The 26,774-nt window shown below is 35.6% G+C and overlaps 2 protein-coding genes across 5 annotated transcripts in view; one reads left to right on the forward strand and one right to left on the reverse strand.

Annotated features, from left to right (window-relative positions):
* LOC136025265 (ELMO domain-containing protein 2-like) overlaps positions 1–11,553 on the forward strand; it is a 35,693-nt gene extending 24,140 nt beyond the window's left edge. For 2 of the 4 annotated variants that reach the window (XM_065701122.1, XM_065701123.1), the window contains exons 5-6: positions 5,380–5,448; positions 9,829–11,553. In XM_065701122.1, the coding sequence (XP_065557194.1) occupies positions 5,380–5,448; positions 9,829–10,123 (364 nt within the window). In that variant the 3' untranslated portion in view covers positions 10,124–11,553. The remainder of the gene's footprint in view (positions 1–5,379; positions 5,449–9,828) is intronic. The other 2 variants (XM_065701125.1, XM_065701126.1) reach the window with 1 other exon arrangement.
* Positions 11,554–13,592: 2,039 nt separating this feature from the next.
* LOC136025266 (uncharacterized) overlaps positions 13,593–26,774 on the reverse strand; it is a 29,690-nt gene continuing 16,508 nt past the window's right edge. The window contains exons 3-5 of the mRNA XM_065701127.1: positions 26,411–26,551; positions 17,995–18,111; positions 13,593–13,781 (exon numbers count right to left, since the gene is read on the reverse strand). Of these exons, the coding sequence (XP_065557199.1) occupies positions 13,651–13,781; positions 17,995–18,111; positions 26,411–26,551 (389 nt within the window). The 3' untranslated portion in view covers positions 13,593–13,650. The remainder of the gene's footprint in view (positions 13,782–17,994; positions 18,112–26,410; positions 26,552–26,774) is intronic.

A 26,774-nucleotide genomic window follows, 5' to 3' on the forward strand; every position in this document is an offset into this window, starting at 1 on the left:
CACATATACAGTGTTCATCATCATTTTACTGCTGATGATGAACGCTGTATATGTGTTCGAAATATCCAGTTAAATAATTTAAAAAAAAAAAAGGTATCATCCCTATTTTGAACTGTTTTACTTTCGTCATGGAAAGGCAGTGTGGTCTTCGAAGTTATCTAAGAAAGGGTATATAGGCAATATCATAGGCAGCACCACTCTGTAATAGCTAGAAATATTATTAAAACTTTTAAAGGAGCTAATTCAATTCAAAATTAAAGGTTCTGGTGTCCTTTATAAGAGTAACAAGAGCTTCTCTCAAGCCCATTCATTTTCCAAACGTATCGAGTCAAAATTTTAAGACAGCTGTTTTGTTCAACATAGTAAAACGGCCCAGCAATTATGTCTTTAGGGGTATTAAGCATATCCAACCCCCACAATTATGGAATTAGCCCGTTATGCTTTTAAACTAAATGATGCTTTAGAATAAATCAAAAGGCGTTGTGTCTATGGTTTCCAATAAGACATCTCAGCAATATATCGAGAACGACTGGGGGTATTAAGTTGAAACTTTTGTGGACACTACTATTACTACTTCTATTCTTACAATTTAAATAAATAAAAAGAGTGTAAATGTATCCAGGTTGTCAAAGAGCATAGATAGAATCTCTTGGGAATGATATTAAGTTTAATTTTTCAAGTCAACTTCAGAAGCTGTAAAATTAAGTTTAAAAATAATGTTTTTGCCATAATTAAAAATTGTTGAAAAAGTTTCTCAACATACAAATAGCATCCCATGCTATGGATTCTTATAGAAAAAAACTGAAAAAATATAGAGTATTTTTTTCCATGAAAAAGACTGTGTCAATAAAAAACAAACAGAAATAAATTTAAAAAACTTTCCACAAGAGAAGTTTTTCAAAGTAAAGTAAAGAGCTCCATTAAGCCAGAAATGAGCAAAAATAATGTCAAATAATCTTCCAAGCGTAAAACTACCACAAATCATTATCAATAAATTAATGAAACTCAAAACGAACGGAAATTACAATGAATAGCCGTGTCAAACTCAAAACGAGCAAAAATTAACCTGAGTAGGGCTGATAACCCCCATACCTTCTCAAGACCAGAACACAATTTGCGCTTTACTGAAAAAAAAATACATTTGAAATGTTAGAATAGAATAGAATATATTTATTCACTACAATAGCCGGAGCTAGCATTAGCATGTCATGACAAAAATAATTTATACCTTCAAAAACACTCACAGGAAAATTTAAACAAACATTATATTAATCAAACACATATTAATCAAACATTAAATATTAGTCGCGTCAATATTATTAAAATGACGGGTAAAATATGGAACAAATGATTTGCGATATCTCTCAGTACTATAGGCTGAGCAAGTCAGTAACTGTGGACAATTCTTTTTTATTTGTCGGAGTTTAGTAACTGGTCCTTCAATTGGGGGGCTCACAAAGTTGGGTAGTAGAGACAATGAGTTGGGGAATTTAAACAATTTAGTCCAAATCTATATGTTAAGCCATGTCTACGACTATCAAGTAAGTCCAAATTGATTTGTTTCAGTGCATCTTCTAAGTTGAGTAGTTTTGTCCAAGTATAATTTTTACAGCTCTTTTTTGTATCCGTCTCAAGTCTATCTGTTTGATCTTTTGTCAATCCCAGATGCCAAGCAGGGCATGCATACTCAAGAGAAGGTCTAACATAGCTGCAGTATACGGACTTTAAAACCTCAGTTGGTGTACCAAATCTTTTTAGGTTGGAAAATGAATGTAAAAGCGAGGCGCCTTTTTTTAGTCAGATAGTCAACGTGCGAATTCCATCTTAAATTATCGTCCAAAAGAATCCCAAGTATTTTAACAGTTTTCTTTGTTGGCAGTATGGAATTATGAGAAGAGTGGTTGTTACCCTTTAGGAAGGAAAATGTCATATAAGAGCTCTTAGTTTCACTGACCGTCAGTTTTACCTTTCCTAATTTAGCCTTTAGATCATGATAGATCAAGTCAAGACTGTTCAGTAGTGGGAGGGCTTAGTCGCAAAGAACAGTTAAATCATCAGCAAATTTAAAACGCTCACGTACTGTTGTTAAATACGGTTAAAAACAATAAGAAAAGAAAGCGGGCCTAATTTAGTCCCTTGTGGCGAACCACAAAAAATATTTACAAATTCAGATGGCTAATGATCAGGAAGTTGGACACACTGAGATCTTTCAAAAGAAAACCAGCGAGCATTCGTACAACAAATGGACGGGCACCCATAGCCTTTGCTTCTTCCACAACTACGTTATGATCAAGACTATCAAAAGCCGTAACTATGTCTGCAAATAATGCATCAGTATATATCAATTAAACTGACAATCCAGGGTTTTTTTTTGTTTTTTTTTACACTTTGAAGATTATTTGACTTTATTTTTGCTCATTCTTGACTTAATGGGGCTCTTTGCTTTTCTTTGAAAAACTTGTCTTTTGGAAAAAGTTTTTTTTTAAATTAATCAGAAGAAAGGGGTAAATAGTGCTAGGTTTCAGAAACGGCGGGCCCAAACGCCCCTACCTTTATACATGATTTTTAAATATTATATTCTACTATATTGGTTTTTACTGAAGGTTCTAACCTATAGTTCAAACGAAAAATCTTAGAGGAAAATATTAGCTAATTACCGCCATCAGTTAAGAGGAAATTTCCCTGGGGGGGGGGGAGGGGAGGATCACCATAAATTTCTTTTTTGCTACTACAAATTCTATTAATTCACTGCAGCACCCAACCGTCTGATGCCATCACAGCTGTTCTCACTCCTCCTTTACCCTATTAATTTCTGTGGAATTTAGATGGAAATTTTTCTCGTTTTCTTCTTTAGAAGCATTTTCTAATTATTTTTTTTTGTTTTCCAGGAGTTGCCATCACTCACTGGCCTCTCCCTGGTGGCACCTATGCATTAAAGCATTTTTTCTCAGTTCCCCATCTCTTGAAATTCTGTTCAACAAAAAGTGCTACAGAACCCGTGATTGTTGGTAGCTGATTGTTGCTACCCCCTCTGAATAATCTCTTTGTTTCTCTCTAATTGATTAGAGTGAAAAATTAGAATATCTGTCCCGATGAGAGGTTCAATATCTGAAAAGGAGCTTATTGAGGCTCAAATGGAAATTTTATTCGTTCGTATTCCAGTCAGTTTTTCTTACATGCATATAAGAGAAATAAGTTTTTCTGGTATTTCTCTTAAAGAGCCAACGAGTTTACTCTTAAGAACAATATTGAATCGTATTGTTTACGATGATAGTTTCTAAAAATACGAAATAATACAACAATAAACAATTTTATAACCAAATTCTCTATATATTTTTTAAGCTATTTAGAGTAGTATTGCTAATATTCTATCTATATAAGCTATTGCTGAAGTGTATATCAGAATAGTATATTTCTCGCAGCAGACTTAAAAAAATACAAATAATTTTTTTGCCTGAAGATTGCCATAAAAAAAAAAAACAAAAAAAAACAGCAATATCACTTCTTTATTTATTTCCCAGTTGTTTGTTTCATGTGCTTGAATGATTTTGCTTCTGATTTTCTTATGTCAACCCATTTAATCAAACAGTTCGTGGTAACGAACTGTAGTAAGGAGCGACCCGGCTCAATAGTAAACGAAACTCTAAAAAACGGAATTTCGATGCTGAAAGATATATCAAAAGAATCGGATTTTTATGCTGATTTCAAATATATAAGTTTCATCAAGTTTAATTATTGTCATCAAAAGTTACGAGCCTGAGAAAATTTGCCTTATTTTGGAAAATAGGGGGTAACACCCCCTAAAAGTCATAGGATCTTAACGAAAATTGCACCATCGCATTCAGCGTATCAGAGAACCCTATAGAAAAAATGTCAAGGTCCAATCTACAAAAACGTGGAATTTCGTATTTTTTGCCAGAAGACAAATCACGGGTGCGTGTTTATTTGTTTTGTTTTTTTTTTTTTTTTTTTTTTCCCAGGGGTCATCGTATCGACCAAGTGGTCCTAGAGTGTTGCAAGAGGGCTCATTCTAACGGAAATGAAAAGTTCTAGTGCCCTTTTCAAGTGACCAAAAAAATTGGAGGGCACCTAGGCCCCCTCCCACGCTCATTTTTTTCCCAAGGTCAACGGATCAAAATTTTGAGATAGCCATTTTGTTCCTCATAGTCGAAAACCATAATAACTATGTCTTTGGGGATGACTTACCCCCCACAGTCCCTGGGGGAGGGGCTGCAAGTTACAAACTTTGACCAATGTTTACATACAGTAATGGTTACTGGGAAGTGTACCGACGTTATCAGGGGGATTTTTTTGGTTTGGGTGTGGGGTTCAGGGGAGGGGGCTATATGGGAGGATCTTTCCTTGGAGGAATATTTCATGGGGGAAGAGAAATTCAATGAAAAGGGTGCAGGACTTTCTAGCATTACTATAAAAAAAAAACAATGAAAATATAAACATGAAAAAGTTTTTTCAATTGAAAGTAAGGAGAAGCACTAAAACTTAAAAAGGAACAGAGATTATTACGCATATGAGGGGTTCTAAAAATACTTTAGCATAAAGAGCGAGGTATTTAGGAGGAGATAAACACTTCACTCTTTATGCTAAAATTTTTTTAAATAATTTCAACTATTTATTCTACGGCCTTTCTGATTCAGGGGTCATTCTTAAAGAATTGGGATAAAACAAGATTTAGTGTGAAGAGCGAGGTATTAACGAGGGGACCAACCCCCTCATATATATAATCAAAAATATAAGAATATAAAAGTTTGTTACGTAAGTTAATTCTTAAGTTACGTATTTTTTTTTACTAATAAAAACGTTCGTTAAAAATAAAAGATCTAGTTGCCTTTTTAAGTAACCGAAAAATTGGAGGGCAACAAGACCTCCTTCCCCACCCCTTATTTCTCAAAATCGTCTGATCAAAACTAAGAGAAAGCCATTTAGCCAAAAAAAGAATTAATATGCAAATTTCATTTTAATAATTTATGTACGGAGAGCCAAAATCAGTCATGCATTAATTAAAAAACTTTCAGAAATTAAATAAAAAAACAAGTTTTTTTAAATGAAAGTAAGGAGCGACATTAAAACTTAAAACGAACAGAAATTACTCCGTATATGAAAGGGGCTTTTCCTCCTTGACACCCCGCTCCTTGCGCTAAAGTTTGATTCTTTCTCGCAACTCTACTTTTTAAAACAATAAAAAACTTTAGCGTAAGGAGCGGGGTGTCAAGGAGGAAAAGCCCCTTTCATATACGGAGTAATTTCTGTTCGTTTTAAGTTTTAATGTCGCTCCTTACTTTCATTAAAAAAAACTTGTTTTTTTTATTTAATTACCATTAATAAGTCCGTCTTTGAAAGATATTGTGTTTTCTATTTCAGGTATTTCGCTATTGATTATCCTGAAGCCGCACGACACGTTCTTTCACGCTCAAATCATCCACGGTTAGGGTAAGTACTTCATTTGGATCAACCATAGAGCCCGGAAGTGGTTCTACATTTGAGGTAATCTTAGAATCCCCCCACCTTATATTACATTTGACTCGTTTGGAATCTAAATTAATAATCTCCGTTCAACAAGTTTGTGTCATTGTAAAGCAGAACGCAATGAGAAATCAGAACATACTGTTGGAGTTTGTATGACCTAAAGGTTAAAACTAGATCGGGATTAGTAGAAGCTAAGAATGACAGACGCTTAAGCGAACCAAGAGAGAGATAATTGTCTACATTTCCAATTGTTTTCAACGCTTGTGGATTGAACCGTGTCGCTTCTGGTGTGATTTGAAAGTTGACTACCAAATTACGGCATAATACTGCAAATGAAGTTTCAGAGGTCCCTTGCCAAGTAGACAAAGAGTTTTTTTTTCAGAAAATACATGCTTCGGTTTCTTGATGATGCCAGTATCGACAGGGTTCCAGTTCCAAAGCTTGTAGGTATAGAGTGGAAAGGTTTTTGGGTGGGAATATACCTAGATACATTGCAAAACCCGTTTCTGGCCGCCTGACTGTTCACCTAGAAGTTGTAATGCCACTCATCTCTGAATTAAGAGTTTACATCCTTGAAAAGAGTAGAACATATGATTTGTCGTAAATTGATTCCTATCCCTCCAGACGTAAGTTTCTTCTAAGCCACTAGTTGTTCTTGGTATTTTGCCATGCCTGAATCGTAGAAGGCCTATGAATATTGTCGTCTATGAATGCTACCAGCTCATCAGAATCGTTGTCTTTATTTGAAGTGCCTTCACCGCAGCATAGTTGGCAGCACCGTGAGGTCCTGAAATTTAGGTTGAGATCATTACTTTGGCCATTCATATGAATCTGAAATAACAGTAAGCCTGGGATCGATCCCTGTAGCACACCTAAATTTACCACTATATTTTTAAATGGATCTTCTCATGTGTGCATGCATCGGTCGCCATGGTGGGACAGGAACCATTCCAGTGTCTCTGCTCTAACTCTGATATGTCCTAGTTTATTTAATTGAACAACATGGTCCATATTGTCAATTTTTTAATATCTAGAAATGTAGCAGCTGGCACAAGTAGAGGGCTTGGTTTATAAATAAGCTCAATGACGTCACCTCATCTTCAATTCAGTGTCCTGGTCTGAATCCAAAGTGCTGACTAATCTCTTCGCTTTGAGAAAAGAGTAAAGTTTATCTTCATAGGTTTCCGAATCATAGGTTTCCGAATCAGAAAACACTAAAAGAACTGAGATGGGTCATTATGAAGATGACCTTTTTGAAGAGAGTCTGTTCATGCCTTCTTGAGCTCTGATACTTCCTTCAGCAATGAGAGGTTTATCAAATGTTTCATGGGTTGTGACATAGATGGCAACACTGCTTTCAACACTCTCGTAAACGTGATAGAATCAGGACGTTGTTGTACCTCTCCAATTTTTCATAATCATTGAAATGTCGAGAGAAGCCATGAGAATAACTGCCATTGACTCAACATGCGCTGGGCTCAGAAAATTCTTTTAGGATTTTGTCGAGGACGTTACTGTTTTCTCTCCAACACTGGAAAAGAAAGTGTAAAGTGCTTTCGCAACGGTTGTATGCTTAGCTGAGGTATTCCTGCCGACATTAGTTTTAGGGGGTAGTTCAGGGTTTTGGCCCTTGGGTCGTAATGTTGGATTAATTGTCTTCCATACTTTTCTTCCATCCTTACCATTATCACCTAGTTTTTTAGGCAGAAAGTGAAAAGTTTCTTTTTTTTTCTGAATGGAGCATCTAAAAAAGTATAAAGGCCGTAGATCTAGAAAAGTTTGCAGCGTCATTCTTAGTTTAGTGATTTAAGCCCAAACCTCAGCGTTTGTTCGTCTATTTTAAATTTTTGAATCTGTAGAATACCAAGAAAAAAGGTTGTAATTTATCATTAAACGTTCTCAACTACATGTGAATCTGACCCTCTTGGAAACTGTTCTTGTTACGCAAATGGTATTTGATTTTGACCAAAGTAGCTATTTAAGGATTTCTAAGGCCGTTAATCAGAAATGTGAAATTCATATTGCAGTTTAAAGTCCAAAACTGAAATACGTATCCCACAAATTGTCTTTGGATTTCACCAAAATTGGCTAAAAGTGGAGATCAAACTAAAATGATGCCCGTGATTTATTAATTGTAGATTTATGATCTGTAAAAGCGTCACACAGAATTACTTTAATAGCTCTTTCCATTTTCTATTGTTATTATGGCATGGTCTAGGGCACTAGAAAAAATTTATTTTTCTTCTGATATTTCTTGCGGAAACCAACGAGCTTGAAATAGGGACCTGATACTGGTAGGCTTGCTGACTCCTGTTTCAGTGGAAAATATCTTGAAGAAACTGTATTAGACAAACTCCTCGTCTGCATTTCTCATGGAACTATGTCTCAGGAGCTAGGTATATAGTAGTAAATACCGGAAAATATGCACCCGGAGCTGGTGTTCCCGTAGTTTCGACGCCTCAGAAATATACGTGACATATATTTGGGTTCGAAAATTTTTAATTTTGTCAGTATCAAAGCAAAAAAATTCTACTAACAACCGGAACCTCAACTCAAGGTAGTCTGTTGTCATATTAAAAGTAGTCATATTTATAACATACTTTTTGTTTGCTCTTTCAGGCTTCATGCAAAATAATTATTCAATAAACATAGAATACAGACCTCATCCTGCTGCCTGCAGGGCTCATGGACTAATTTGCTTCACTCTAAACATACGCTGTTTATGTAATATACTGGACTCCCTGTTTATGCTTATGTTCTAAAGTTCAATATTTTAATTTGTATCTGAAGCCACAATATTTCGGAGCATTTGGACTGTATACCCAAAGGTCAAGTTTTATTTGAAACTCCTGCTGTCACCTGTTAGTTATTTAAGCAAAGAAAAAGAGACTTTTCACCGGACGGAATGATTTCAAGAATTCAAATTCTGTCAAATTCAAATTTATCATCATACAAAAAGAAGCGCACAAAGTTGGGTCCTAAGAGAAAAGAAATACAAAAACATTAGTGAAAAATAGAGATTGATTGCTTTTAGCTTATTCTTGTATTTACGTTTGTGAATAAACCTAACATTGAATGCTATAATTGTACCGCAAAGACTCTTTTATGATGTAATATGGTCGAAAAACTGATACTCAATTTGTCTCAAAGCGTTGGCAACACTGGAAGGCAGTATGTGGGAGTATCCTGTATCAGATCTCGAAGTCGAAGCCCTTATGTTGTGGTTTCTGTGAAAACTACCGGAAGAGTTGTCTGTGTGACATGAGGTGTGACTCCCAGTTTGTTAGACCCAGCTTATGTATATTCATGATAATGCATATATATATTTTTACTATGCATAATTTGGCTGGATGTCTTTTACATTGAGTTGTTGCATTACCATGTTACGTTATTCGTGGGTTGCTTTGGGACCATTGTTTTGGTATTTACGATTTATGAGTTTTTTTTCCTTATATATATATATATATATATATATATATATATATATATATATATATATATATATATATATATATATATATATATATATATATATATATATATATATATATATATATATATATATATATATATATATATATATATATATATATATATATATATATATATATATATATATATATATATATATATATATATATATATATATATATATATATATATATATATATATATATATATATATATATATATATATATATATATATATATAGTTAGTATAATACAGGGTCTCAAGTGGTGACTTTTTAATGCTTTTTATATATATATATATATATATTTTGGGGAATCCATTTATAAGTAATTTGTTTTGTTTGTAGTTTCGAGAATGGCCGCACAAGCCGTAAGGTTTTTTTGCAAATTTTTCTTTTTCTTGTATTTTTTAAAGAATTTCTAGGGTTGTTCAATTTTGCTAATTGGTTTAGGTTTTCATTTTGGACCGTCCTAGCCGAGTGGTTTGCGCACTGTACTTGAAATCTTGAGAACAGGGGTTCGAGTCCTGGTGTCGGGTTTTTTGGTTTGGCCCGGGGTTTAATGATTCGACTCTGAAGTTCAGCCAGAGTTAACCCAGCTCTGAATGGGTATCTGAAGAAATCTGGGGGGTAAACCTCGAGAAGAGTTCGATGAATTGCCCCCAAACACACATTGCGCTCCTGGTCCAACGCAGTGAATCAAGAAATTGGTATCTGCGCAACGGTCCAGGGGACGAAAAATGTTTTTATTTTGATGTCCTTGGTACTGTGATTGAATACTCTTCTAAAATTATAAATATCATTAGTTTGTATTAGTCTAGAAATTATTATTTGCTCTTGAACTACTATAACCTTACACAAGCTCTTTTTCTAGGTACTCGTTCGCTATTGTTGGTATAAATTTGACAAGCATGGCTATAAATTTATTCCGAGACGGAAGTGCCAAATACCACATTTACAACACCTGCCAATTTGGAAGTCATATTGAAACGTTTCATAAGTTTTATTGTTACCTGTTTTTGGAATTTGACAAGTTTTGGCTTAGTGAAAAACCACGTGATGTTATGGAGTTCGGTAAAATTCGTGATAGATTTGAAAAAAAAATACGAGTTGAATTGTCTGATTTAAAAGTGCAGTTTAAACTAAACGTTGCAGTTGAGACCATTTGATATATTCTACTAAGTAGATATTGGAACTACCCGAGGAAAGAGTTTTGGCGTAGTGCTGGCCAAACCTTTGCTCGCATTTGATTTTCAACTCTTTTAGTAACAAACAACAACTTTTAAAGAGACACAAAGAAACTAGTTTTAGAGAGGCGCTTTTCTATACCGGCATTGTCCTTAGTAATGTGATCCGTCACCCTCCTCAAAAGTTTAAGATGCTTGTGATTTTTCATAAAATCTCAAAAACTTAGTGCACCATTTTTTTTTAATACGTACTGAATTGTAAATTTTCAGTTTACAAGGTCATTTTTTAAGTTTTGGAAGCTACATTCAAAGCGAATTGGAGCATGACATCTACTTCCCTCTTCCTTGTTGCTTGTGGGTGCCCCATTCTCCATTTTCAGTAGCCTTTTACCCTTTTTGATTAACACATACCTTTAAAAATGTCACCCTTGGGGATGTGAGATTTAAACCAAAGGAGCCAACCTCAATCCCCCCGCCCCTTTAAATGGGTCTCATAATTGCTATATATATTACGTCTAGTTAAACTTATTTGTTTCTCAGTTATCTTAGAATCTACCCTGTTTGACCTGGCTAGTGTTTGGCCTAGGCTTTTCAAATGTTGTGACTCTTTGTATATTGTCAGTAATGAAAAATTTACCAAAGCCGAAATCCCAGTGAATAAGATATGTCATTGAAACTGTTGCTCTTGAAAATGGAAATATGAGCTTTATGCCAAATTGGCCAGTTTTAGCTTCTCTTCCCATCTCGCTCCCGCTTCAAAGGGCCTATTTATACTTATGTGGAAGCTATTGATGTTTTTAAGCCAGATTGTTTGTCGTTTGGTTATGTTTGTATTTAATCTGTTAAATGAGCTAAATGACAAATTCTAAAGGTCGCCGTTCAAGGCTTGGAAAACCTCTCTCTCATCATGAACGTCTCTCTTTTATATTGTCGTGTACCATCAGCCAAGAGGTCTGCCTGGAAATTTCCAAAGGGGTGGGGGGGAATCATTACTAATTTCTTGTTACCAGGATTTAATGGGATCATTTCTCGTTCTACGTTTATGGACTTTTTTTTTAGATATCTCCCTCCTGGCTCTCCCCGGTATTACCGATGCCATCAGCTACAATTTGAAATTTCATCATCTGTCATTTAATATCTAGTTTAATGTGGTAAATAATATAGTAATTATAGTAATACATTAATTTTTAATGTAGTATTTCACAAAAGAATTTTCAATTTGACTCGATCATAATTGGCACAAAATTGCTCACTGTTTTGTATTGACTTATTTATTGCTGTCACTGCTATATTCGAAAAGTTTTTTATTTTTTAAGTTTTATGTTTTATGCTAGTGCTTTGATCTCCAAGTTTCGTTTCGTGAGTTGTATGAGTTGGTGCCACAAATTAGATTCTATAAAAATTTAATTTTATTCTATCAAATTTAATTAATTAGTTTTCCTAATTTATTTTCACGGCTCCGTGTTGCAACACTGACGAAAATATAACACTGCCCTAAAAACTTCATAGCTTTGAAGCAATCAAAAGAAAAATCTGAAAAAATCACGGGCTTCCTGTATGAATAGACCCGTAACTGGTGTAAGTTAGATTCTATATTAGATTCTTATAGATTCTCAGTCCCTACTGCAAGAAAAACCTATGGCTCTAAGTTGAAATTTTTACTTCTTGTCAGTCTTGTATTATTTCGACCGACAGTTTGTTTTTTAGTCCTTTTTTCCAGTTCTTTTCTATTTTTAGATCTGTAGATTCGACTAGATTTTGGGTGAATTCTATGCTGAATTGTTCAACTCTTTAACTCTTTTAGTCACAGGAAAAGGATTGAAATACTTGTAAGGAACTGTTAGTAAACATATTTTCTTTATATGAATATTCAGAGAATAATAATGAGAAAAAGCAATATAATACTTTTTAGGATAGTACAAACAAATAATATTTGTTAATAATAAATTAGTAAAGAAAGTATTGAAGAAATAAACTAATAAAATAAAGAACACAATTATAATAAAATAATATATCGTGAAAAAACGAGCTACGGAAAAACCAATTCTAAATAAAAAGTGAACGAGGGATATTCAAAATGTTTCTTTAGAAGGAGACTTGAATCATTGCAGGAATGTATTACACTAGTTATAAGAAGCAGCCTCACTAGCAATAAATATACCAATACCTAAAAAAACCTTTCGCACGTTGACCAATGGTCTGCGTTGCGCAGGTACCGTCCCCTTGATTCAATACCTTTGGTCGGGGGTGCAGTGCGTGGTTGGGGACAAATCATCCGACGCTTCCCGTGTTTTCCCCCTGATTTCTGCAGGTATCCATTTAGAGCTGGGTCGACTCTGGCTGAGCTTACAGGGTCGTACCATCAATCCCCCGTTCCAAACCAAATAGCCAGCGACACCAATCCCTACCTACCTACCAACTACATGCTAGTAAAGAAATGTATGAAGTGGATGTGGTCGTGACTTGAAAGGATTCATGTTTAACAATATTACTTAAAAGGCATTTTCTTTCAAATGAAGCTTTAAAACTCAAAATGAACAGAAACTATGCAATATATTTAGGAGACGCCACCCCCCTCAGCCCACCACTGTTTATGCTAAATTTTGACTAGTGTTTTCTTAGTTTTTCCAGTTCGCAAGATACAACAAAATAATTGAATAGCAGAAGCTCTATTTGTCACTGTAGTGTTAAAAAGGAATATAGTGCCTTTTGGATTAATCGAAACTTTCGAGTATCTTTAATAATAAATGAGACAGTGGAGGGTCAATCCTAACCAATCAATTGATCCTGCTGAGCTTAAAAATCATAAAAAAGAAAGTGATAAAACATTTTGTATTCCCTCAACTGCTTTGCCTCCATTGCGGAGCATTATGCACAATTGTTAATATGCCCAAAAAGTGTAAATTATGCCCTTGTTAATAAACCTTCATTGGTCAGATTTGTAAAATGTGGTATTTAAGAACGCTCTCTAAGCGATACCTGAACAATTAAAGACATAATTGAACTTGATAACATGAAGGCCCACACTCGAATTCCTTAAATAATCTATTTCCTCTGTTCCCTCTCCGCCTTTATAGCCATTTGAAGGTTTCGGGGTCTTAGTGATGAAAGTTTAGTTGGACCTAAAATTCGATTTCTCAGAGCGTCCCCAACTCCTTCGTCTTGGAGTACCAAGGACATTAAAACACGAACATTTTTACCCCATGAACCAGTTTCGGGTCTATTCATACAGGAAACTCGTGATTTTTTAAGATTTTTCTTTTGATTGTTTCTAATTAATTAATTCTTTTGATTGCCTAATTAATAACAGCTTGCTAGTCCATAACCAGGATTTTGATTTAGGGAATGGGAAATTTTTAGATAAAGATGTGACATAGCACCTTCTGTATTACCGAAGCTGTTTTCCCTCTCCTGTGGATGAACTTGTTAATAAACCGTCCTTGGAAAGAACTGGAAAAAGATATAAGTTGTAATATTTTGAGCCAAATATAAAAACAGTAGATAAAGAACTAATGATAGATTGCTATTATTGCTATGATAAAAAGCATGGAAATACTGAATTGAACTTGATTTGCCCAGTTGCAAGCATCTTCGCCTAGTTTTGGTGTACAGATGCACACTTCTGTGATGAAATTACCATCTGAAAAATAAATTGTAATCAACGATGCAAAAAGGCCCAATAAAGGAAGAAAACTTTAAATTACGAGCGTATTCTAACAAATTTTTTTCTTGACCTAGTATTTTCACAGAAGAATAGATGCTGGTTGCAGCTATGAGATAGCTGATGTTCTTCTTCTTGACCAGCACCACCAAAGATAAGACAAGATGTTGTATTAGCCAAAATAGTAAAGGCTAGAACAGATACGTTAAAAATCAATAACACTCAATGTTTTCTAATCAGTACTACAATACTTTCAGGCATATCCATACAATAAAATACACAAAACATCAAATATTCCTAAAGCAGTACCATTAGGATGCTGAGTAAAACAGGGGCAAATGATTTATGATATTTCTCGGCAGCTTATTAACTAATTAAGCTGATATAAATCAGTTTTGGACAGTTCTTTTTGATTTGTCGTATTCTAGTGTTTGTTCTGTTAGTTGAAGGGTGCTCAAGGTCCGGTAATCAACCACGATGAATTGGAGAGTTCACACATTTTAGTCAACAACGATGTGGCAACTCATGTGTACGACTATCAAGGGGATTGAAGTTTAGTTGTTTCAGTACATCATCGTATATTCAGTAGTGTCCAAGCATACTTTTTACAGCTACTTCTTGCACCATCTCAAGTCTGTCTGATTGGCCTTTCGCCAGCCACAGATGCACAGGACGCGTATATCCAAGGGAAGGTCCGACGTAACTGCAGTCAGTGGCGGATCCAGGAGGTGCTGGTTGCGCGCCCCCTCCCTGACGTAGTGGTGGATTTGTGGTTGGGTCCGCTTGCTCTGGTTTGGGTTGGGAAGAAAGTTATTTTTTTAATTGGTTTTTAATAGTTTAGTTTTTAATAAGTTTTGATTATTAAGACTGTTTCTTTTTGCAAACAAGTTTGAAACAAGGTTTTAGTTACTTTGTGCGGTCTCTGTTAGATTGTACTAATGCTGCATACTGCCAAAAAGTATTTAATTAAATTTAGGTTTATCAAGGGAACCTATCCATTGTACCGCAAAAGCCAACTGGGAGGCGAAAATCTTCATTTCGTAAGAACAAGGATGGGAAATATAAAATCTTGACTCCTTTAGGCGGTCGAATGTGATATTTTAAGATTGTGCTGTCACAACGGGGCCGAAAAGGAAAGTATTTAATTCTTTTTACTGTCAAAAATTTGTTTTCAAGTCTTTTTATGGCACTGAGGCAAAGAAATTGGTATCATTACCTTTTTTGGCTGTCTGTTTTGGTTTTTTAGGTCCGATTTTTTTGCAAAACTGGGTGGATTTTACAACATTGTTGTTTTTTAGGTGATTTGTATAATAAAAAGTAAATGGATGAGAAGTGGAAAAATTATTAATTCAAGTTTTGGATTTTGGTGAGCAAATGGTAACCACTTTACTGTCTATTTTCATCTAATTAAAGCTCTACATTATATGATAAATCACCTCTGTTCATCCTAAAACATTAAAATAAAGGCCATACTCTTTAAATTTTAATGATACTTTGTATAAGTATATGCTAAGAAGAATATGAGGCAAAATACTCCTTCAAAGTTTGGAGTAATCATTTAAGAAGAATAAATTTTCGAAAAATTGTTTATAAAAGAAGGCAATAATTATGTGTTTAATTTTTTTTATCTAGCTGATATAGATGGGTCTCTGAATTCTCAGTTTGAATAAGTGGAATGGCATTGATTTTTTTCAAACATTTAAAATAAAAAATTGATAAAAAGGGGAAATTCACACAACTTGAGTTAACCACGGAAACAGAATACAACTGCAATATTACTTCAGAATTTCTCACCTTCTCAATACCAACCAGTCACAAAATATAATAATTTTTTGTTTATTTATTGCATATATTTGTCCGTAAAATTATCTCAACTGCTATATATACCACAGGGTTTTTATATTTATTTTGATACGTCCCATTCAAACATATTTCCACGATTAGTTGTTTATAGCTCAAAATTTTTACAGGAAAATTCTCTTACTTAATGGTAAATTTGAGTCAAATTTCAAACTTTCATTTTCGTGTTCAACAAACATATCAAGATTTAAACGTTTGAATTGAATATCAAGATTAAAAAAAAAAAAAATTAGAAATCTCCACAGCTTGAAACCCTGAGAATTTAAATCACCAATCTATACCTATTAAATACAAAGATAACAAACACATAATTATTTGTCTTTTAAGGAGCATCTCAACTCAGAGTTCCTGTTTTTCTGACGATTTTGGTCTTTATTCGAATATTTTAGGATGTATTGAAGAAGAAATGTAACGAAGAGCTCTAAACTGACAGGACTCTAGACTGAAGTGAACTTACTTCACTCGCTATAATGGTCAGAAGTGAAAAGGCAAAAAATTATGCAGAACATATTAAATATCAAATTTTTTTTATAGATGGTGAACAGGTTTTTTATTTCTTTATGGTGGTGTGGTTTTTATAACCTACTATTTTTGTATCAATATTTTTATACCATTTTAATTTCAACCGAGGCAGCTTTTTAGTCAGATAGGCACTATGTGAATTTCGTCTTAAATCTTCGCAACTGTTTTCTTTGTTGGCAATGTAGCATTATACGAAATCTGGCTGATAACTTTTAGGAAGAAATAAGTCATGCAATATCTTACAGTGTAGCTAATCGTCAGTATCACCTGTAGATGTCCTTGTAGAGATTTACCAACTCTGCTGTGTTGGGCCCGTGCAACCCCCTTCTTTGTCAGTTTGGAATAAACTGATTAGGTACCCAAACAATGTTGTCGATCACACCTACTGGAAGTGATGTACCTGCTGTATTGTAACATTCTGGACAATGGCTAAAAGCGAAATCTAGCATACAGCTAGCCATTACGGATCCAGGCTGTTGAGGGTTCCCACACATCATGATACCGGCGTTAAAATGTAAGGGTGGTGTCTTCACTAGGACCATGAGACTTCTAAACTGTGTTTATTTGGTATATCCTTAAAATTGAAGGACTTTTTTTTGATTGGCAAATAATACCAATACTAACGTTATGGGCAACTTTAATGCCATCAGACGTCATTTTAGCTTGAAATAGGAACCCTATCCTGGATATAAGGCAGCTGCCCTAACGAACGTTACGCTCTCCGCACTGATTTTTGTGTCAATAGCTTTATTATAGCTTCTGTTTCATGGACTGTTACCCTAATGTGGGGACTTTCCACAGAAGAAAAAAGCTCTGTTCCATTATAGTATTGCAAGGTAAAAATATAATGGAGAGCGAACATCAGCACATCTGTCGATACAAGGTCACCAAGGACAATTGTCTCCAGTTATACTGAATTCGAACCTCAAGTCGCTGTTTCCTCTCAAACGATGGTACCTCAGATCCCTCCCTACCCAGTCCTACCAGTCTCTCCTCGTGAAACCCTGGAGGAACTGTGAAGAGCATGTGTCCCTCCGATATATACCGTTCGAACAACGAACAGATTTTGACTTCTAGAGAGTTTAAAGATTCAGCCATCCTTCAAACCGTACTATCTAAGTGCTTAACCTGGAACCGATTTACAGCACTGAAAAATGAATTTGGGACCGCAGTTTAAAGCACTCCGTCAACTCAAACTAATTTCCCAGTATACTTCTATCAAATGTCGGCTCACTTGTGAACAAAATAAAATATTTGGATTAATGCTTTAAAAGCGATGCTGTTGGAAATGAACAAAAATTATTACTTATATGAAGGGGGTTGCCCCCTGCTCAACACCTCGTTTTTGTTACGTTAAAATTCGAATTTTTTCCTAATTCCTTAAGAATGCTTCCTGACACACAAGGGTCGTTTAATTAGAACAATAAGAAGCTTTTTTAAAAGTATTAAAACTTCAGCGTAAAGAGTGAGTGGTTGAGGAGGGGGCAACCCCGTTCATATACGTAATAGTTTCTGTTTATTTGAAGTTTTAATGTTGCTCTTTACTTTCATGTGAAATAACTTGTTTTTTTTTCAATTTGATCTTACTATTAAGATTAGCCAAAATAAAAGTTATCATTCTTGAGTCAGTTGTAAATGACGATTCCACATCTTTTGACTCTTTTTTAACGTGTTTTTAAATTTTCAATCACAATGCGCTGGAGTTCAATCTTTACTAGTTTGTGGTAGCTGCAACCGTGATGCAGATCTTAGCAAACTATGAATAGCCAATATTTTAGTTTATATAAAAAAAAATGATAATGGGGCAAACCTTTCTTGTCTAAATAGCATCCATCTGCAGCTGGTCTGAACTTGTTTCCAGTCCCTGCATTTGTCACCTCTTCTTGTGCAACGCCAACAAATCTCGTAATATTTTGATAGGTATCGCCTGTGAAAATTTTTTTGACCTATTACTTCTACGAAACCATTATATAGTCAACATCATATTTAATATTAAATATATTCGTTCATAGGGCCTTCCCATTTTAAACCTCGGGGCATTCTGGCCTGCGATTATGCTTGGGAAACACGGGTTTCCGAACCGTACCTACGTATCAATGAAGAAATGTTTAAAGCAGGCGTGAGCATGACTTGAAACGATTCCAGTCTATAAAATGGACAGGGTTACTACTGAAAAAAATGTCTCCTTGTGTTTCAGATGAATCTGTGATGTTAAGCAATGAGGACATATGGCCAAAGAGTGAATTTGTTTGTTTGTTTTTTTTTTATTTTGAGGCTGAAATCGAAAGAGCTAATGGGAGAACCCAATAATATAACTAAGAGTACTATGGGTGGAAGCAGCACGATGGGGAAAATTACAGTAGCCCAAATTATATAGTAGAGAATACCTCTAACCCAATACGTAAGGATATATTATAAATAATTAAAGCGCGAAACTATTCAGGTACATAGGTTAAAATAGAACGTGTTGCGAAGGGTTGTTTCGGCATATAAAAAGAAAGGAAACGGTTATAAAGTTAAAAAGGGATAAAAAGGATTAGTTAGGTCGAAATTTAAAGGATTAAATATGTTAAATGGTTGAAAGGGTTAAATATATTAAAGGTTAAAGGTACCGAATAGGTTCAAGTTTTGAAAGGGTTGAATGTATGGGCGTAGGAAAGGACAGGGGGCAGCTGCCCCCCTTAAAACTTCAAATTTACACTAGGTATTAACGAGAACTTTTCGTATGTTGAAATAATTCTGTTCGATTTTCACTGGTAGATGGTTGAAAAAGCTGGAAATAAACAGAAATTTTCAAATATCGTTTCTGATATCGATACTTACGTTTTGATGTTCAACATTGATTTTCGGCCCGATATATAGATAGAAAACTGGACCACGATTGGTAGGTTTTGACTATTTTTCGATTCTTCAAGAATTGATTCAAGCAATAAGAAGTTGCTGAGTATGCCAAAGCAAAGGTAACACATTCAATACCATCCTTGAAAAAGCCAGTTAGAAATACACCACCTTTTCCCACCTGGATGCCTCTATCCAGGTGGCCAAAAGTGCCGAACCTGGGCCACCTCAAAACTCTTTCGGCCGCCTCTGGCTTAAGTTTGGCCACCTGACAAAAGAAGCAGAAAAGTGGCCAGAGAAACTTTAAAAACTTGTATTTAAGCCCTTTCGCTAATCTTGATGCTCCGCCTGTCAGTGGTTGCATTTCCATTTCAAATTCTGTGTTTAAGACACTATCCGTCTCGTCAGTTAGCGGAAAATCTCTTACTCAAGTCTCTTTCGGAAAATGGACCTTAAGTTCTTCAGTTGCTACTTTTTTGCAATGATAATAGAATAAACAGGATTCCCTTTCTCACTCTCCGGCTCAATCTGAATGAAATCATCAGCCTTGACTTTCTCAGTGTCAAATTAAAAGTTGCTGGTAGGGGGCTCGTCTTCAATGTTCATAGTGGAGTCTGAAGAGTTGTTGCATATAGGCTTTTTTACGTTTGAACCGTCACTCCAACTGCAACTTTTGTTACGAGAAACATACCTTTTGCCTTTTAGGCTTTTCACTTCACTGACTATGTTTCCTTCCAGGATTATGACATTCTCGGGAGATATAGCTTGTATCCCAGCAGTAATGCATTCTTCCACAGGGGTGTCAGTGAGGATTTCTTACTTTTTATATTTTTTTTTTCATGTTGATTTTTCGTGTTGAGCCTTCTGGAAAAGGGTGTGTATGGACGCTCTCTTTTAACGGATCATCTGCTGACTTTTGCTTCTCATTGAGGAACAGAACCTGTGCCGCGTCCGTTTCGGGGTCTATGTTGAAGGATGATTCTAAACGTCGAACAGGACCTGCGTTGAGCATAAAAAATTCCCTGGTAAGTGCTACAACATATGTTGTAGGCATTCTGTCTGAGACACATGACGAGAGGAGCCCATAATCCATGAAGACATCTCTGTTGGTAGGGTAGACCCCACTTGCTCTGAATCCGCTGATTATATTTTCAAGAGTGAAAGCCTTTGGATGTGCTTTCTCCAGCAGCTCAGATATGTTATAAACTGATATACTGTTACACTTAAAGGCAATCATAAAACTTGTGGCTTCCTGGTTGTAGTAGGCTTTAAGGGGTCCCATGACTATCCTTTCTAAGGCTGTAGTTTATGAGTGGGTTGGGGAGGGACAGTTAAATGTACAACGCCATTACTTTTAGCTAGATTAAGAAATTCAATAATATATCATCTGATCTGGTTGATTTTCAGGAGAACATGAGACTTTTGGAGTGTTTGTTAGATTGATAAAATGCTGCAATTACGGCAAAAATTGGGAGGCAGTCATCCAGCCAGAAGTATTTTCTGAGCCGATCATGATGGTTCCTGGTGAAGCTCTCTTGAGTAAAGTTTCCGGACACTGTTTTTTGGGGGAAATAAATGGAGGAGGGACTGTATTCCTAATGCATTGACACCGACATAAATCATGGCCAACTGACCTGTTTCTGGTGACGTGACCAACCCCAATTTCTTCTGGCCTCGCTATGCAGTGGTCTTACAACACTTGCGTATTTTTTCAGACCCGATTCATCAAAATTACAAATGTCTTGTGGTCTGAACACGTGTTTATCTGGGCCTCGCTCCAGGTTGTCAAAGAAAATGTTTATACTGTGACGGTTGAAAGCAGTTGCCCTCATAAGATTTTACCTTCTGGTGTTCTTACTGATTAAGTTCTAAGATGATCCATAAAGCCACGGTACCAATCTTTGCCTGCAATTTCTCCACTATATCCACTACCTTTGAGTTTCCGTGTATCCGGTACTTTTATATTTCAAGTAATGGCATAAGTGTCTACAAGCTTAGGTGCATACATTGTCACATGCAAGTTTAGGAGTACAGTCGAAATGCATATCAGCAATGGTTTTCAAGTAAGTTTTTAGTCCCTTTTCTTGTTCTTCTGTAGATGTTTATCATTTGTTGTGACAAGGTGTAAACAAACTCAGGCCCAGACTTTGTAGACTGATATTAAGCTTCTCAACTTTTTTCAGATAGTCATGCAGCGTTCCTTAAGGGACAACCATGGCACTTTCAGAGAATTCGACTGACATTTGCCGACTAAGACAGAAAAAACTGATGTTTTCTTTTCTTCTGGATCCCAGCCGCCTCTCTTTTCTCCTTTGCTTTACTTTTAAGCTTTTTATCTTGAATGAAATTTAACAGAAACTATAAAATTTTAGAGGTCACCTACTGGTCTGACAGGGTTAAATAACACCAATATTAATCAAGTTTTAGGTTTTGATTGCATTTAACCTTAAAATAGGCTGTTTACATAGCTTTTACAACCATAGCCAACTTTCAGATATCTTGGTACGACATGCCGAACCTACACCGGGCATTGTAACCAAACGTGGGAATTCGCCCTCCCATTGGGAGGAATTAATGCTAACAGCAACCGGTGAAGATGCCACGTCTCGGAAGCTGCCAAAAAACAGACATTTAATAGGAAAATACAAGGTGAGCTTATGTCTTTTCTAGTATTCATAATTAGTCGTAGGCATTTAGACAAAAATTGAGCAATATTCCAGATTTAATCACCATAAAACATAATCCAATCTAATATTTTGGGTAAAAGTATTAATCAAGGACAGGCATTTTAAAAACATCTGTCAGAACTTTTATAATCCACCAGAAGTTCCCATAGGTTTTTATACTGAGATTATTTATTATGGCTAAACGTGGGTTGTGCCGGTCGTGGGCCGACCCCTCCTATAAATTTTGATGTTTAATATTGTCCAATTTTAAACCTTTAAATTGAATTCTTAGTACAAGAAGCTGTTATCGAACAGTAATGTGATTTTGTCAAATCGCTTTTATGCTGCTTATGTTTCCTTGAAATTGGAAGGAAAAGCACAACATAAAAATGCTAAAGGCCGAGTTTTCGTGAAATATAGAATGATGAGTATCTAAAGATCTATAGTCAAAAGACCTCGGGAAGTATTAAAAGCCCCCCTCCCCTCCGTCACAAAATCGGCTACCCCTCTAGACAAGATTTTACCTGCGCCCATGGTTGAAGAGGGTATAATCTCTTCCCTCTTCCTCCTTCGATGACTTCAATAGGATTCCTTACTAATTTCCTCAAATCATGGGAAGATTTATATTAGTTACTATTTAATTACAATATTCTGGGAATTCAACAGTTATGAAAATAAACATCTGTCTTAGATATGGCAGAATTGGATAGATGTCATTTTAGTTAGAAATATTTGACATTGATAAATGCATTCATAATGAACGCGGCGAACGTAGAATACAAAATTGAGAAAATTCCACAGAAACTGATTGTGAGCTCACTGCTCTTATACTTAAAGAAAAATAGTTTCAGGGAGTGCTGAGGGAGGGGCAAAACAAAAATTTCGTAACGTGGTATTTTTATTTCTAGTTATATTTAATTTCCATAACTGTAATGAAGGACAATGTCTGAAGGGCATGAAGGACACATGTCTGAAGGACAATGTGTCTTTAAAGGATAGCAGAAAATTTGCATCTTTGGGGGTTGCAGAGAATATTAAAACATGACTATAAAGTAACAAGAACATTGAATATGAAATCTGATTCTTGTACCTTTTTAAAACGCATTAGAATGAACCTTTTAAAGCTCTAAGATGTAGCTTCGTTGTGAATTTAAACAAAAACGGCTATTTGGCTGCTATACTTCAAGACAGAAAAGATACCTGGAAGGCAATTAACCAAAATAGAATTGGTAATATCTCTGTTAAATATGAATGGTGGAAGTCTCCTCTAAAAAATAAACAGAAATGGTACTTTACAATGTCGCAAGTGAACTGTCAAGAGAGAACTTGAAAGATTGTCTCGTGAATTACAAAGGGGAGATGTTAAAGGTCCTTGGCCCTATGGTAAGGGTAAGTCTGACTTTAAAGGGATACACACTAGTACAAACTTTTTATCTTACCAGCTGCCTCGCAATTAGGCTCTTTATTCCTTTTTGGGAAACCCATAGCTTATAAAACTTACCAAGAAACCTTTCCAATGCCCAGTTTCTGAAACTTGGACACAGAGCCAAAAACTAAAATGCCTTTGATTTAAAGTGTCCAAGCTGTATTGGCAACCACCAAAGTACAGTAATGGATAGTGTCTGTCTAATATGCTTTGGAATCTAAACTCTCAGGGAACCATTTCTTCATTTTTGGTGATTTAATGCACATAGCCCTCTTTGGTAACTAACTTTCAATAGCAATAAAACGGTACGGTGCATAGAGAGTAAGGAACACCCCCATACACAAGGGCTGCAAGGGTCCCCAAACTGCAAACGGACCACAATGCTGTAATAACATCCATTCAAGATTCATGCTATGCTCCTAAACTAAATATATCAACGTTTATCAACTCTAAAAGTAACTGCCTCCTATTTTGAGAGATCTTGAAGAAGTTAATTTTACTTTTGTCTCAATAAATTCTGCTTATAATTCAATTGAAACTAATCTGAAAGCAAACTTGTTATAGGCAGCTAATTCTGACCTACTTAAAACTAGGTTGAAAATATAAAAGGTTACAAAGGTAAAGGTTACAATGTTTGCCTGCTGTTTAGGCTAAAATGTTCGCGAATTTGGTTCAGCGGAGACTTTTCCAACAATATATATATATATATATATATATATATATATATATATATATATATATATATATATATATATATATATATATATATATATATATTTATATATATATATATATGTGTGTGTGTGTGTGTGTGTGTGTGTGTGTGTATAAAGACCTAGGACCCAAGACAACTTGATGTTTAATGTAAAATTTCCATAGCCAGTTATGCAGTTTTTGCTAGTAGCGGACTGTAAATTTACAAACAAAAAGCATGTGTGAAATATAAGCAAAAAATAAGCTAAATACATATAGCACCAAAAATATTAAGAAATTCTAGCTTTTTATGGCGCTTGATATCTACCAAGTGACACATAGCGATCGCAAATTCTGTCGGTCTGTCTGTCCCGGTTTTGCTACTTTAGGCACTTCCAGGTAAGCTAGGACAATAAAATTTGGCAGGCGTATCAGGAACCAGACCAGATTAAATTAAAAATTGTCGTTTCCCCGATTCGACTATCTGGGGGGGAGTAAGGGGACGGTCAAATTGAAAAAATTAGAAAAAATTAAATATTTTTAACTTACGAACTGGTGATCGGATCTTAATAAAATTTCATATTTGAAAAGATATTGTGTCTCAGAGCTCTTTTTTGAAATCCCGACCAGATCTGGTGACATTGTGGGGAGTGGGGGGGCGCCTAAAATCTTGGAGAACGCTTATATTGGAGGGATCGGGATAAGCTTGGTGGGAAAAATAATCACAAGTCCTAGATACGTGATTGACATAACCGGAATGGATCCACTCTCTTTGGGGGAGTTGGGGGGGGGGTTAATTCTGAAAATTAGAAAAAATGAGGTATTTTTAACTTACGAAGGAGTGATCGGATCTTAATGAAATTTGATGTTTGGAAGGATGTCGTGTCTCAGAGCTCTTATTTTAAATCCTGACTGGATCCGGTGACATTGCAGGGAGTTGGGGGGGGACCTAAAATATTGGAAAACGCTTAGAGTGGGGGGATGGGGATGAAACTTGGTGGGAAAATAATCACAAGTCATAGATAAGTGATACATAACTGGAACGGATCTGTTTTCTTTGGGTGAATTAGGGGGGGGGAGGGTTAATTCTAAAAAATTAGAAAAAATGAGGTATTTTTAACTTACGAAGGAGTGATTGGATCGTAATGAAATTTCACATTTAGAAGGACCTCGTAACTCAGATATCTTATTTTATATCCCGACCGGATCTAGTGTGATTGGGGGGGGGGGACCAGCAATCTTGGAAACTGCTTAAAGCGGAGAGATCAGGATGAAACTTGGTGAGAAGAATAAGCATAAGTCCAAGATATGTGACGGAAATAACCGAACTGGATCCGCTCTCTTTGGTTGAGTTTGACGGGGGATTAATTCGGAAAAATTAGAAAAAATGAGGTATTTGTAACTTACGAACGGGTGATCAGATCTTAATGAAATTTGATCTTTAGAAGGATCTTGTGCTTTAGAACCCTCATTTTAAATCCCGACCAGATCCGGTGACATTGGAGGGAGATGGAGGGGGAAACAGGAAATCTTAGAAACCTGAAATCTTGGAAAAAGCTTAGAGTGGAGAGATCGGGATGAAACTTGATGTGAAGAGCAAGCACAAGTTATAGATACGTGATTGACATGATTGGAACGGATCCGTCCTTTTTAGGGGAGCTGGGGGTGTTAATTTGAAAAATTAGATAAACTGAGGTATTTTAACTTAAGATCGGGTGACCGGATCTTAATGAAATGCAATATTTAGAAGGAAATGTCTCAGAGCTCTTATTTCAAATCCCGACCAGATCTGTTGACATTGGAGGAAGTTGGAGGGGAAACCTGAAATCTTGGAAAATGCTTATAAATGTCGTAGATACGTGACTGACGTAACCAGACTGGATCCGCTCTCTTTGGGGGAGTTAGAGGGTGGGGTTCAGTGCTTTGACGAGTTTGGTGCTTCTGGACGTGCCAGGACGATGAAAATTGGTAGGCGTGTCAGGGAGCTGTACAAATTGACTTGATAAAGTCGTTTTCCCCGATTCGACCATCTGGGGGGCTGAAGGGAGAGTAAAAATTAGAAAAATTGAGGTATTTTTAACTTACGAGTGGGTGATCGGATCTTAATGAATTTTGATATTTAGAAGGACCTCGTGACTCAGACCTCTTTTTTAAAATTCCGACCGGCATTAAGCCTCTGACTTTCCTTTTAAAGAAATCTATTGATTCTTAGAATTTTGCCAAAGCTCATACCATATGAGCTCTTGGCTCTTCCGGCCTCGTAACAAGTGCTATATGAGCTCTTGGCTCTTGTTTTAAGATGCAGCTGTCCTAAGGAATGAACTTACTGTTAATGTTTGAATTTTTACAAATGAAAGGTCTTGTCAAATTTATCTAATTCATTTTCTTGCTTATTTTCATAGCTCAGCGTGGCAATACTGACGAAAATGTGGAACAGGCCTAAAAACTCATAATATTGAAACAAACGAAAAGAAGTCTTAGAAAATTGCAATATTTTGGTATAAATAGACAGTCCAAGGGACCGAAACTGTTTCTAGTTTCATATACCTGGTACTTTAAAGAAACACTGCAATATGTCTAGAAAATAGAGAAAAAATACTTACCTCCTGCAATTCTGAAGGAATACTTTATGCATTTCTTTTTCGAAGCAATTTTCCAAGGTTGAACTGGGCATCCAGACTCTAAACACTGTTCTTTTAGTGCTTCTGGATCTGGTTCTTTGTCTGATAACATGTTGTTCTCCCCTAGAAAGGTATTTTAGGCTGGTCACTAAAGGGTATCAGTTCTATATTTCATTTTAAAAAATTTTTCTGCATTTTGTTCTTGATGGAAACGATTATTTATTTCAAAGGAGAAAACTTGGGATTAAGCAGCAGATAAACTGAATGGAATGTATGGCTACCCTTTAACAAACTTTAATAAAACATAGAAGTAAACATATCTAAACAAAAAAAAGCTGGTGCTACT

The sequence above is a fragment of the Artemia franciscana genome, chromosome 3 (assembly GCF_032884065.1).
Source record: "Artemia franciscana chromosome 3, ASM3288406v1, whole genome shotgun sequence".
In the NCBI taxonomy this organism is placed as follows: Eukaryota; Metazoa; Arthropoda; class Branchiopoda; order Anostraca; family Artemiidae; genus Artemia; species Artemia franciscana.